Genomic DNA, 15384 nt, shown 5'->3' with positions numbered 1-15384 from the left:
TACCTTAATTAAACCCCAAACTCCGTCATATTTTTGTTGTCAATGTCACAAGTCATAATGTAAAAAATTACGCTTCACTCTGCCTTATCTAAGATCTCTAACCATAATTTTGACAACATTAAATGTTTGTCATCATTTATATATACAGAGAGACAAAATGTATTATCCACCAGCTTCCCTCGTAAAACATCATCTAAAACAATGAGCCAGTCCACCCCTTAAGTGCGTGTTGTCATTATGGTCGATCGCAAGTCTCCACCTGCCAGACACATGTTGGTTATCCTTTGTTGTCAAATTGTCAATATCAAGTACACAAGTGAGTGATATGGGGTTGTCCATAAATGATGTCACATATGATTTGCTACGGGAGTGAGTGAAGATTTGTGACGTCAACTCAGGCGGCTCCGCAATTTATGACGTGTCGGTCTCATGAAAGGAGGTGAACGGGGAAAAATACCTAGGTGGTTGATGGAGAAACTCTATAATGCTTTGTTCGATCAAAATAACGATAAATAAGCATTGGTATACGTATACCTTGCTTAAAACGAATCATCACAAATGTTGCAAGCCTGCTAGTTTAAGACATTCGGCAAAACGGCCGCAACACATTATCCCCGTCAAAAAGGCTTGCCACCAAATGCCTGCCGACGAATAAGCCGCGTCTAATGCGGGGCGTTAGGAATACTGCCATTAGCATGGGCCGCGTTAGTAGAGCACCAGTAGGCTATCGCGCTTTGTAAGATGACGTAAATACTTAAATTCAATTTCGCTAAACTGCGCGAAAATTTAGTAATGTTCCATCGTTTGAGGAAATTTATTTTCTTGGACTTAAATTGAAATATCATGTTGACTGTCTGGCTCTTAATTTCCGAATATCACTTTTAATGTATCAAGATTCAGAACTATAATTTACTTTAATATAAGTGTCATCTTATCGTTTATTGTGGTTTTTATAAAGCGCAGAGCAGCTACAAAATCGGGCGGCCATCCTGTTTTCACCAAGCTTCTTTTGGAGCTTAATATGGGTAGTCTAGTTCTATACGGTGTGAGCTTAATACATTTTTAAAGGGCCGAAAGTCTCAAGACAGCAAGCTTGCAGAAATAACTACGTACGTTTAAATGGACGAGTGATAGATGTGTTAGGGCTGTTTAATGAACACCAACTTATGTAATCAAATTAAACGTCGCAAAAGCGTCAAAAAGGCAGTGCTTGTTGTTTTTTTTTCTATAAAATTAGCCTAACGGTCGGCGGTACCGCTACATGACGTCACGTACGAGCGTTAACTCGGTGACGATCTGCTAAGTGGGGGAATGAAAAAGGTGGGGTTCAAGAAATGCGACTCGGCAAGCTTTTTAGATTTCTTGACCCTTCTTAATAGTTCTTTCGTCCCCACTGAGAAAATGGATCACCTATGAATGACGCGTCATACTTCTACAGCTGGTCTTTCTCCCACAACCATCCCGTTTTCACGAAAAAAAAAACCTGACCCGTCTCCAAAATCACATCGCTGAGTTCTACTCAACCTCTCCCCACCACAAATCACTATTTCTATCTGAAACAATATGTTCATATGTTTGCTCTGTAATAATACACGCTATCATTACTATCTTAAGAGCGACGTCATTTATGAGCGATCTAATATTGATTTGCTTACTGCAAATAAAGTGTTCACAAGTTCGACCTCCCAACAATTGTTGTGATCTTGGATGCACACTATTAAGTCTGATAAGATCTATTAGTCATTCATGTCAACTATATTAAAAAAAAAGAAAAATTACTATACAGGGGGTCATCCATAAATGATGTCACGCTTTTTTTGACGATTTTTACCTCCCCCCCCCCCTCCCCTCCGTCACACGTCGTCACAAAAAGCCAGACCCCCCTCCCCTAAAATGACGTCACACCTCAGCCTACAACCCCCCTCAAAATTGCAGTTGAATTGTTTTTAAACAGCTATATTTTTCCAAAATCTTGTCTGAACTCTGTCAAAATAGATTATTTTAATCAATTGTTATTACAATGTATTAAAACAGTTTTTTAAAACGCAAAATAACGTCTGTAATTCGTTTTGTAACATTGCTTTTTTAAAATGCAAAAGTGTGACGTCGCACCATCTGAACCCCTCCCCCTCATCACACACCGTCATAAAATTACGGACCCCCCTCCCCCCTACGAGTGTGATGTCATTTATGGACGACCCCCCGGCATATATTAAAACAATACAAAACAATCATATTAAACCACAAAATCAACACAAAAGACATGCGAATAGACAATTTATTGTTTTTAAAACATGGCCGCTGCTTGTATTTACTCATTGTTGTCTCGAACGGGGTAGTTTAAAGTTTATTCCAGGATATTTATGACTGGTTTGGTCTTGGATTGTGATTTGTTATTCAATTATCTGTTATATTGTGTAAAATATGACATAAATATGGCCAAATGAAAGAAATATTAATTAGTTACCTTCATCGCACATTACTAGCTACGTTGGAATTTACGACGCTAAACTAAGATTTTACCAAGATTTTTTTAATGACGAAAAATTTTACGGAGGAATTAGTGAAATTAGTGATTAGACTCAGATCAGTAGTCACTTCAGCCTATGGCAGGGACGGAACTACCTTCGTAACATTGCCGGCAGACCCCGCAATGGGGGGGAGGGGGGCGGGCAGGACGTTCTGTTAGGGGCCCAATTCCGACCAAAAAAACAATGAATTTATTTTTCTTTTCATAAATAATGTTTTGCGTGTACCTTGATAGTGGTAAAAAAAAACAACAGGTCTACTATAATACTATATAACTATAGCAGTGATTGTTCTGCAGTAGCTAACCCACACTGTTGCGTAGAAAAATATTAATATTTTAAAATCTACAAGAGCTGTAGTTTGTAAGATAGGCAAATGTTCACACTACTTCCATGTCTTACTGCCCTTCTTTAAATTGGGGTGCCCATAAAGCTCATTTAAATAGTTTTGTTCTATGTAAATTAAAAAGCAATTAATTCTCTAAGTTATTAATTTAAAATTTAAATACCAAATACTAAAAAAATCATATAGATCTAGTAAAAAAAATGAATTTTTTCAAAATTAATAAATAAACACACAAAAATAAACATACGTGAGAAACCATAGCACAAATCAAGCTTATGTGTTTATATACATTTGCCCAGCTTGCCTTTTAATTAATATTTCTTTTCACAATTTTCGCTAAACATGAAATGCCATTCAAACAATTATAAAACACGATTATTTCAGGTCCAAAATGAGTTTGGACATAATTTTGTCTGGTTTTTTGTCTCAGGGTGGTTGTACATTGCAATCAAATTGATTAAATTACTCAGGAAATTGATTATTTAGAATTTGGTGACGCTGTCTAATAATATATATATATATATATATATATATGCATTGGGAAGCCCAAAAAATTTTTTTGCTGGGGAGCCTTTTTTTTCTAGTTCTTATGGCCTAATCTATACTAATTTGTTACTAGATCTAGATTCTATTACTTAGATCTACTACTACTCAACTACTGGGACTATCACTGTGAACTAAAGTCATTATAGTAGTATAATAGAGGGGCTACACATGTTAGCTATTTTTTAAATCTAAAGATCTGGATCTAATCATAATCAATAAGTAAACAAGACTGATCAAAATTATGCTAATTAATAAATTAATATAGATCTACTAATATTAGTATTACTAATGGTTTAATTTGTAATGAATATGTGACAATTTGTGTACAGGCTTTTGCCATCTTCTGTGGTATGGGGATCAGCAATACACAGATGTACGAGACAGCTGTCAGGGCTGTTGCCAAGCAACGGGTGGCCTTAGAAGTAATGTCCTATCACGCCATAGCACCGGAAGAAGATGCCCTCAAGCTAAAGGTGGGCATGTTTGGCATTTTACTTGTGATGTGTTTGGTTCACCTTAAGGTCAAGTTCCATAAATTTCCTTCTAAGGGCGTCTTTTTTTTTAAGCAATAAGTCTAATGGTGCTTTGAAAGATATAAGATGAACTCTGTCTCATTAGGGTAGTGGTTTATAAATTGTTTTTAAAAATAACTTGATTGAGTATCTGACACAGATCTAGATATAGACTAGGTCTCTCTTGGGAATTTACTTCAAAAGGAAAAAAGTCTTATGTGCTTTGATGTAAGCCTAAAAGATAATGAACATATTACAGAAATATAACGCAAACATGTGTTAGTTTGACCCACCACCCCACCCTATACAGTGTTATATCAAAATTTTGCAGACTTCCACACTCCTCCATTACCATTAGGCCCCTATAGATAGATCTACAACAAATCCTGAACCCTGCATACACACATTTTTATAAGTAATCCTGAACTTCACAAATTACTGTTAATAATCAGGTCCAAACATACCCCAAAATCTTATTAATAATTATCATACAGCACCACCAATAAGTATCATACATACATACAATTGGTGAAAATCTGCAAGAAATAAAACAGAACAAGAGGCGAAATTTTTAAAGAAAGCAAAAAAGTAAATAAAAATAATAGTGTTATAATACAGCTTTTGACAGCAGTATGACAAATAATAACCCCCCACCCCCGATCCTTTTGTGTTTTTAACAAGTAAATAATTCTTAATTATTAAATCACATAACTCTTTCTGACGCAGAATATTTTTTTTATTTTAGCTTACCGTTTCATACCATTTTTATTAAATACGCTATAAAATGTTATCGATTATCTAGCAGTTACCTTGGCAAACTTAATTAAAAGCATTGTGATATCATTAAATAAAAAATAGATTTCAGACTGTAAAATTCTTTTATTGTGTCTAAATGCAGAATCAGATTTAATATTTCCTTATATAGAATTACTTGATTTTACAATTACAATATCTCTGGTAAAATGTTATGAGAGATAATATTATCATTTTGAATGAAGATCAACTTTGAAGCTTGACAGATTAAATAAAGGTACATAACTCTTTCTAAATTTAATGTTTCATTTATTTTTTAAATATGGTTCCCTCTTATTTCAATTTTCTATGTTAAGAAATCAATAAAGAATTTAATGAACATTTGATTGAAAAAAAAAACTGATGATTTTGTTTTCCAGAAAGTGTCTATTCCCTCCAGCCAGCATTTTAACTTACTTGACTACAAATTCTGTGATTTCAACCTTGATGATGACAACACATTGAAAGCAACCATCAGGATGTTTTTAGATTTAGACTTGATAGAAAATTTTAAAATCGATTATGAGGTAAACCTTTTTTTTATTGTTTGTTAAACATTTTAAAAGTTCATTGTATTTTTTTTCTGTAAAGCTAAAGTAACATACAATTTTGAATTCCAGATATTTTGCCGTTGGATGCTAAGCGTGAAGAAAAACTACAGGAATGTGACATATCACAACTGGCGTCATGCTTTCAATGTCACACAGACAATGTTCTGCATGCTGAAGGTTAGAATCTCTAAGAAAATTTTCATGAACTCAAGAAATGTATTTTGTTTTCTGCTTGATATGCAATAATGAATTATTTTTTTTAAAAGTTGAATAGAATCAGTGGAGATGTTGACTTTATATAATGTTTAAAGTAGTTTGGTACATTTTAAAAATATTTTTCAATATTTTTTTCTTTTCAACAAAGACAGGTCAGATGAATAATATCCTGACGGATGTTGAGCGGTTAGCACTGATGGTTGGTTGTCTGTCACATGATCTTGACCATCGGGGCACCAACAACCAGTTTCAGCATAAGTAAGTCTTTTGTTTTTTGGTAGTATTTCCCCACCTGACCCATCATTAAAAGGTGGTATTTCTCCACCTGACCTATCATTTAAAGGTGAAATTTTCCCCTGACACAATATTAAAATGTGGTAGAGGTCATATTTTCCCCACCTAACACATTATTAAAGGTGGTAGAGGTGGTATTTTCCCCCATGTAACAAATTATTAAAAAGTGGTATTTCCCCGCTGGACCCATCATTAAAATGTAATATAGGTGGTATTTTCCATCTGGTACATTATTTAAGTGGTAGAGGTGGTATTGTTCCCACCTAACACATTTTTAAAAGCTGGTATTTTTCCACATGACCCATCATTGAAAGGTGGTATTTCCCCACATGACCCATTATTTAATTGTGGTAGAGGTGGTATTTTCCCACCAACAACCAGTTCCAGCATAAGTAAGTCTTTTGTTTTTTGGTAGTTTTTCCACCTGACATACAGTATCAGAATGTCTCTAATATCATTTCAGAACCATGAGTCCTATAGCAGAGTTGTACGGCACATCCACAATGGAACATCACCATTTTGACCAGTGTATTATGATTTTGTCAACTAAGGTAATTCTTCTCCAACCAGAATATCCTATTACAAGTTTGTTTATTTTTGAGAGTTTTTTTACAATTTTTTTTTAACCATCATAGTTTTTAACTATTTACTAGATTATAATCAATTAAATTCATTTTTATTTTACACTCTTTCCATATATTTTTGTTTCTAAATGTGGCTTGAGTTTTTACAATTTTCTGTCTGTTCTTAAAATATTTTTTTACTTGGCAAAATTCATAGCTCATGCCAAAAAAAGAATTTAATTATTAACAATACTTCTACTTTCATAGGGAAGTGACATTTTCCGTAATTTATCCCAAGAGGCTTATGAGCAGGTCATTGTGTTGTTGGAAAGTGCCATTCTTGCAACAGATTTAGCATTGTATTTTAGGTAATGTTAAATCTAAAATAATTTGTAAATTAGAATGCATTCATTGTAAATTTATGGAGCTTATTTTTTATTGTTAAAATATAAACAAGCATTTTGATAATCTTGTTACACATAAAGCTAGAGTAAATTAAAATTTTAAAATTTTGTTTACTAGGTATAGAGGGCAATTTTTTCAACTAGTAAAAGGAGATAATCCTGATTGGACAAATGATGACAACAGAAATCTTTTAAGGTAATAACAACATTTTTTTCTAGTAAAAGACCCCTTTTTAAAAGTGAAAATACTTTTTAAATAAATGCAATTTATTATTTGAAATAAAAAATAAAAAAGGCAAATATTTTAGAATTTTTTTTTTCTTGCGGAGGAGTCAGATATGCAGAATGTGTATGTCATCACGTATATCAAATTATTTGTCCATTTAAGCTTTAAATATTAGATCAGTTTTTCTGCAATTGTTTGAAAATATTTTTAGGTCAATGATGATGACTGCTAGTGATGTTGCTGCCATCACAAAACCATGGGAAATTCAAAGAAAAGTAAGGTCAACTTATCAGTTTACAAATTAACTTGTCACTCTACAGACTTTACATGTAAACTTGCTTGTTGTTTGTTACGTTTAATAATAATAAAATCAATCCTGCTGCTAACCAGATTTTTTAAAATTGTTTTTTTTTAAAGGTTGCATCCCTTGTGGCAAGTGAATTTTTTGAACAAGGTGACCTTGAGAAGGAAAAACTAAAAGTGAAACCTATAGTATGTTTTTTTTTTACATTTTTGGTTTTATGTTTATTTAATTTGATAGAAATCACTCCCAAAGTCAATTTTTTTAAATTATTGGTATTATTTCTTTTAATTTAATTTGATAGAAATCTCTCCCAAATATTAATTTTTACATTTTAGTACTGAATTCTGCATGTAATTATTTTTCCCACAGTTTGAAAAACATCATTAGCCAGCGTGGCCTTGAAAAATAGAATGGTTATAATTAATGATAAAATAGTATTTGCTTTCTAGGTTTTTTTATGTCATAAAACTAAAATTTCCCATTAACAGTTCACTCTAAAAAGAAGTTTGAAACTTTTAATCTCAATTATGTTTTTTTGTGTACTCTATTTTGTCTACCTTTGATGTGGTAATGGTTGTTTGTAACGTGGTAGCTTCCCTTTGATTGATAGCTTCCCTTCACTCCTACAGGCTATGATGGACAGAGAACAAATAGACAAGTTGCCAGATTTGCAAGTTGGATTTATTGATGATATTTGTATGCCAGTTTATGAGGTAAGCTGGTCCCATATGCTTTTTAACTTGTACATCTGATTATAATTGCCATATCCTGTGTTAATTTTTTTTAATTATACTTTTTAAATACATTTTATTTAACAGATGTGAAGCAACTGGTTTAAAAAAAAGTTTTTACTATTAAAATTTATGCATTATGAAAAGTTTTAATTAAAAATTTTTGCTGGCAATTCTTTTATAAAATATTGTTTATAAACATATTTTCAGTATATATTTGTATCATATTCTACAGAAAATATATTTTAAATAATATCTTTCCATTGTAACTCCCAGGCCATTAGCAGAGTTTCTCCTCGGTTGTCTCCCTTGTTAGAAGGCTGCCAACAGAACAGAAGCAACTGGCTGATGGAATCAAGGGCAGTCAACAAACGTCTGGATGAGAAGAAAGTAGAGAACACTGACAAGGATAAGGACGAAGACAAGGAAAAGAATGAGGAAGAAGGGAAAGAAAAAGCAAACGAGGATGTCGGGAAAGAAAAAGAGAAAGAAGAGGAAGAGGAGATGGAGCTTGAGGAGGACGAGGACACGGTGGTGGAGAATGTGAACGTCAGTTACATTTCTGCTGAGTCGCACAAATCCGGGCGTGGCTCGGCCGGTGCGAGAGACGGCTGCAGCAGCAGCTACTCCGAGGTTGACGCCAAGCCAAAAATGTCAGGTCAGTCCGCAGATTGCCACGTGTACATTGGTGGGGAGGAGGAACTCATCTCGTTAGAAGATAGAAAACATTTGATAAACAGGGATGATTCCCTGCATCAAAGTGCCGACCATGAGAAACGGAAGCGGCATGACATTGAGCATTCTCCGATGAAACAGGAGGGGGGTAAGGTCTGGCTTAAGTCTGGCCAGAAGGGTTATGGAAAAACTAGTTCAGGTAAACGAAGAGGTTTTTCCTGCCGGGATAGGTCGCGAGGTCGGGACGAGGACAAAGGGAGTACATCTTGACAATTACTGCCCCGAGGTTGCCAGGTTTTGTAGAGAAAGTAGTTCATAAAATAAATGGTCACTGCATTGAGAGAGATTTCTTAAAAAATGTATCTCTTCAGTGTGTTAATTTCAGTTAATGAAATTTATATTTCAGTGTTACAAATATTTTTGTATGAAAACTAGTTATAGTTGAAGAAACGATAACTATTTTTTTTACCAGAAGATATTTCCCTCTCAGTGCAGTGTCCATTACCAATTTATTGACTGGTGATTGATAATGATTGGTTCTCAGGTCAAAAGGTATTTTTTGTAACCTTAGTTTGCTAGTGTTATTTTTAACCATATGTTTAGTTTAGCTTAGTTTATAATTACAATCTTACCTCAGTAATGCAGCAATTAAAATTAAAAGTGAATAATTATATATATTTGGTAATTATTATTATTATATTGGCAGGCTGTAAACAAGGTGTTTTTTTTATACTATCGCCACCCTTACATAGCCCTGACCAATCCTGACTCTTAATCTTAACCAGCAGTAAAATCACCACGACATATTTAGTCCAGCTTTTGTTTATAAGAATCAAACAATTATACAGTAGTGGTGGTTTCTTTTTGTGGAACAAAATCTAGTTTGCAGAAAAATTTTAGACCATTTCCTTAATGTAATTTTTAAGTGGTTCAATTAATTAGTTTAAAACTTTAATAAGTTTGACACTTGTAAAATTTATCTCTTACAGCCTCTGACAACACGTAATATCTTTCAGCATTTTTATCCTTTTTTGTTAACAGTTTATTTATATTTACTTAGTCAAGCACTCTATTCTAGCATTAGCAATCTTAGTCGCCTAATAACTAGTTACTGTAGTTTCTTTCATCAGAACCAAAATGTAACAGTTTTACCCTTTGATAGTTATCTTTCTTAAAATAATAAAGCTGACTTCCCTGTTTTTTACAAGACAAGCTATTTAATGCCACTCATCCCTGTTGATTATAAGAATTTGCTAACATTGGAGGTAACTACCATATTTTAGTTTTAAAATACAGTTCTATGTTTTTTGGGAGAATGTATATGACTTCTTTTTTTATTGATAATCCATTTAAAGTATTTATAACTTTAATGTAAATTCCACCTAAAGTTAAAAATATTCTATTGAAAGAATTTTTTGATTTATTGATGAACAAAAACAAAATTCATTGACAATTTAAAATAATAAAAATCTGTTCCAACCTCGCAAATATTAATTGTAACATGCTCACATATTTCATGTACATTTATATAATATAATTTTTAAAATTAATTCAAATAATCGCATAATTGATTTTAATACAATAACAATTTCTTATACTTTAACTAATGGTCTGTAATTTTAGTGATGTGTGATAATATTAAATACTAATAACTTCTTAATTGTGCAATTAGTTGTAGTTCAGTGGCTTCACAAGGGGGCGACAACCCCACTTAGTGAGGTAACACAATAGTATTTGTTATTTAAATGAGTGAGGGAAAAAATAATCTAATACTCAGAATATATAAACATGTATTGTATTGAAGAAACAGCATATCATAATTTTTACTATTGCAAGTTTCTATAGGATTTATCACTGCATAGTTAAGACTATCACACACTGAAAAATGTAACTTTGACGATATGTTATGACTTTAAAACCCCGAGGATTAATTGCTTTATAAATACATATTTGATTAGTTACAGATTTTAAATTGAGTAACATTTAGTTATGTTTGAGTTCTCTCTTTCAATGCTAGTTAGTGACTTAGTATGCCAGAGGTAATCTTACTCTTCCTTTCTTCCTCCCCAATGTGGTGATAGCCTATGATTAACCCTCTAATGAATAACCAACCATTCTACATGCTTTGGAAAGTTTCTTTTATGTTAGACTGTGGTCTTAGAGTTTAAAAGATGTAGACAAAGAGTGGATCCCACTAGCACTGAAATTATTTAAACAAAGCATTTATAAACTTGTTTAGTCTAAAATCAAACAAACCATTTTTATTTTTCATTTACATTAACCCCATTGACTGTATTTCAAAACAGAATATCTGGCATTTTGTTATATAACTTGATGGTAGCCATTTTATTGAGCTGTTTCATTACCATTTACTTCCCTTCCATATTAATGGCCTATACCTCTAAAATATTCAAATTCATTTTTTTTTCAAATATATTTGCACCCAATATATTAAAAGTATAAAATATATATCACATTAAGGTGTATTTATCTTGTTAAAGCCTAAAGTTTGAAGTGGGATTCTTTAAACTGAATACTCACTATCTATACCATTATAGTTTAAATATTAACAATATTATAGTATTCATCACAGCTTTATTTTTACCCTTATTTATTTATTTATACTTTGTTTCGAGTAAGATCTTGGATTATGATAATGTTTCGAGGTGAGATGAAGGGGCAGTCTCGGGGACAGCTGTAGTTTTTTCTTCAAATTTTATTTAACATGCTAAATAAATAAATTGTTCTATGTTATTTGTGCTACAGTCATTTATTTCTGATCCTTTTATACTTTTAAAATCTCAAAGTGCAAATATTTATACATGTAAATAGTATAGATTATAATGATAAATATATATATATATATATACATATATACATATATTGAACTTATAAATTATTTTGCTGTTTTAAGCTAAATTCACTTTTAGTTGTTTGCCTAGAGTGGAAGCTCACATCACATTTGTTATGTATAGTAAGATAAAATCTGATCACTTTTGCCTTGTATAAACTCCATTGCATTCTAGTGTGGTATCTCTATCAACCAGCTGTGTTTGTTATTAGTTGTTTAATCAGACATGTTTAGTTTTGTTTAATGTATTTATGTATTTAAGTTTTGTTGAAACTGATGTATTACTTGTTTCAAGTGACTTGAGTTCAACTTAACTGATGTGTGAGGTTAAGTTTAAACAATGGTCTTGTAGTTTTATATCATCTGTTTTTTTTCCCCATTGAAATTGTGAAAAAAAAAATGTCTGAGCACATGATACAAATCTTAGTTCAGCTAACATAAATCTTGGATCAATTATAAAATATCGAGTGAGGACCAGCCACTCTAAATCTGTCATTTGACTAATTTTATTTTGAACTTTAAAATTGCTAATTTATTTTATACTAGAAATGTAAAATCACCAAAATGGTTGCATTCAGCGGTTTTTATTACAGCAAAATTGTTAAAAAAAACATATTTTGATAGAATGCCTTGAAAAATTTATTATAAAAGGCAAAATGCCTAAGGGAAAATGTATTGAATACAATGTATGTACATTCTACATTTTTCTCTTGTCAGTTGGAAAATGTATGGAATACAATGTGTGGGTATTCTACATTTTTCACTTGTTTTACGAACTCATTTTAAGTTGATGGAATGAAATTTTGTTTTTCACTGAAAATCTTTCAGCTTTGTTTTGTAGATTTCTTGTCTCTAGAAATTGGCTTTTATTCTAGCTGTATATGCAGGTAGTTAGATATTGTTGGTTTTGTATTTAGAGCAGCAAAGATATTTTCTCTTATGTTTTGATACATGATTGCTATTTAAAAAATAATTGTTGACATGCATTGATTTACACTAGGTGTATGAATATCTTTTTTTTTATTCAACTTGCATGATGGAATAGCTGCTAGTAGGCAGTGTTTAAAAACATGGATTATCTTACAGAATAATTAGAGATGATAAAAGATGAAAACAAAATCACAACGAAACAAACATCTTTATTTTGAAAAACTTAAATTTTTATACTGTTTAAATTGAATGTGTTTTTGTATGATAGGGTAAAACTTCATTGATGATATTAATTATTTGTTTTTAAATTAATTAACATATTAGTATAGTGTGAATATTGTGGAGGTGAATTAATATGCAGAGTTTTTATTTTTATTTTTGGTATCCATCATTTAAATGAAAAAAAAAAGTTTAAAACTACAATGTTTTAGTAACATTGTAGAAAATACTTTTCATTATTACAGTTATTGTAAAAAAAACAGTATACCAAATACGATTTTACATTGTAATACAACTTGATTTTTAATGGGTTTTTTTATCCCAACCCAAATTAAAGTTGTGAAGGCCCCAAATAACCCAGTCATATAAATGACGTGAACTTTTTAGTGGTAAAAATATGGGGGCCAGTTGATTCTCCCCTCTAGTCAAATGTGACTCAGTGTAGACCAACAGCAGTATAAAACCATGCAGACCAACAGCAGTATAAAACCCTGCATGCTTACAGCAGTATAAAACCATGCAGACCAACAGCAGTATAAAACCATGCAGACCAACAGCAGTATAAAATCCTGCATGCTTACAGCAGTATAAAACCCTTCATGCTTGCAAAAGTATAAAACCCTGATGCTTACAGCAGTAGACAAACCTGCAGACAAAACAGCAGTATAAAACCCTTCTGCAGACTTTCATCTATTTTTTTAACCTTTGAAGTATTAGTGCACCCTACTTGACGCACCTACGCTTTTTGTAACGCACTCTTTGTACACAAGTTTATTTTATTATTTATTCACCTGTTAAATATTTAAGTAAGTTGCTTTTAAAGTGATACACATTATTTTTAAATTATAATTATTTAACCTTTTTAAATTAATATATTTAAGAATAAGTTTTTAAAATATTTGAACAATTTTTTTTGTGTATCTCCTGCACAACATGTTTTGAAGTTTACTTATATCAAATGAAGAGATGATATATTATATATAACACATGATTGCTTGTATGAAGCCAGTTTTTGCACGTGATCTGTGTGTTGATTGGGAAGATATTATTTATATAGTTCTTATGAAGTCCAGGTCCCCTTTCTCTCTGTGATATATCTCAGTGCTACGTCAAAGTGCTGGGAGTTATGCCCTGTGAGTGAGAGAGTTATGCCCTGTGAGTGAGAGAGTTATGCCCTGTGAGTGAGAGAGTTATGCCCTGTGAGTGAGAGAGTTATGCCCTGTGAGTGAGAGAGTTATGCCCTGTGAGTGAGAGAGTTATGCCCTGTGAGTGAGAGAGTTATGCCCTGTGAGTGAGAGAGCTTTGTCCTGTGAGTTAGTTATGCACTGTAAGAGATATGCCCTGTGAGTGAGTAAGGATATGCCCTGTGAGTCAAAGATATATGCCCTGTGTGTGAACTTCATGCCCTGTGAGTTAGAGTTAAGCACTGTAAGAGATATGCCCTGTGAGTAAGAGATATGCCCTGTGAGTAAGAGAGATGCCCCTGTGAGTGAGAGAGATGCCCCTGTGAGTGAAAGAGTAGTGTTTTGTGATTGATAGACCTGATGTTACACAACTGCTAACTGCACATGTAAATAGGTGCTAAAAAAATTTCAAAGTGCTTTTAACATGCTGTTTCCTTTATTTATTGCCACGTTTTCAAGTTAATTTTGTAACTTTTTAGAAGTCTCTTTTCTGTAGGTATTTCTTGTGTTGTATTAGAAAAATTACTTTTAAAAAGAAAATATGTAAATCTACTACTAAATGTTTATACTTTGTAAATGTGGGGGGAAAAGACAAGTTTTATCCAGGCAAAGTTTTGTACCTTCTTTTTAAATATCTAATTGAATTTTTTTTTTTAAATATTTACTTCCTGTACTTTGAAAATTACCGCAGACTTTGTCAATTAGGTTATCAAAAGACTCAAACTTAAAACGATTTTAATTAGTGCTGACATAAAGGCTGAGCAACATAACAAAAAAAAATTCTCCAACAAAATGTTAGAATTTCTAAAACGAGAAAATAAATAAATAAATGTTCAGTGGATCTTTTGAATACAACCAAGGGGACACCACCCATGATAAATTTACATACAATAACAAAATATACTCCTTGCTATTAGTTAATGCATTCTGCTCTATATTACACTAGATTTAAATAAGGAACGTTTTCTCTTGTATCACCTCGACATTTAATTGATAACGGAATGTAGACGCTGCAACACTGCTAATGGTTGTGCTAGGTAAAATGATTTTATGTCTGTTTTTTTGTGAGTCTGTTGTTTTTTTTTTATTTTTAAATTAATTTTATCTTAAAAGTTGTATATAATCGTATGCATTGTTTTATTTGAAAATATGGATCTGGGAATTTTGTGATCAAATTAAGGTTCGTTTCTTTTCCCTTAAAAACTGCTCCTGTTCATATTTTTAACATGTTCGTATCTCCCATCCTCCTCCTTATGCACTCCTCAATTAAAAAACTATGACATAATATTTGCTGATTCGTTTTCCTTGATTTTAATTAATGTCTTGTTTTTAATTAATGTCTTGTCCTTAGTTTATGTCTTGTTTCCAATTAATGTCTTGTATTTAATCAATGTCCTGTTGGTAATTAATGTCTTGTTTTTAATTATAATGTCATGTTTAAATCAATGTCTTATAAACGTGTTGAAATATGTTTCAGTGAAGTTCTGTTTAAAAAAAATAATAAAAACTGAT

At 32.1% G+C, this 15384-nt stretch overlaps 1 protein-coding gene across 2 annotated transcripts in view; it reads left to right on the top strand.

The window, feature by feature from the left end:
- Positions 1-15151, top strand: part of LOC131950000 (dual 3',5'-cyclic-AMP and -GMP phosphodiesterase 11) — a 178726-nt gene extending 163575 nt beyond the window's left edge. Inside the window, exons 9-20 of one of the 2 annotated variants that reach the window (XM_059311994.1) lie at positions 3750-3893; positions 5105-5251; positions 5345-5452; positions 5640-5749; positions 6249-6336; positions 6616-6716; positions 6871-6948; positions 7190-7253; positions 7396-7470; positions 7912-7995; positions 8290-8671; positions 9678-15151. In XM_059311994.1, coding sequence (XP_059167977.1) covers positions 3750-3893; positions 5105-5251; positions 5345-5452; positions 5640-5749; positions 6249-6336; positions 6616-6716; positions 6871-6948; positions 7190-7253; positions 7396-7470; positions 7912-7995; positions 8290-8671; positions 9678-9694 — 1398 coding nt within the window. In that variant the 3' untranslated portion in view covers positions 9695-15151. Of the gene's footprint in view, positions 1-3749; positions 3894-5104; positions 5252-5344; positions 5453-5639; positions 5750-6248; positions 6337-6615; positions 6717-6870; positions 6949-7189; positions 7254-7395; positions 7471-7911; positions 7996-8289 lie in introns of both variants that reach the window. The other variant, XM_059311993.1, reaches the window with a different exon arrangement.
- The last annotated feature ends 233 nt before the right edge of the window (positions 15152-15384 follow it).

Source organism: Physella acuta, unplaced genomic scaffold (genome assembly GCF_028476545.2).
Source record: "Physella acuta isolate Inbredline_101_S28 unplaced genomic scaffold, ASM2847654v3 ptg000727l, whole genome shotgun sequence".
In the NCBI taxonomy this organism is placed as follows: domain Eukaryota; kingdom Metazoa; phylum Mollusca; class Gastropoda; family Physidae; genus Physella; species Physella acuta.
Note: the sequence above shows the minus strand (reverse complement) of the source record. Positions and strands in the feature narration are given on the sequence as shown.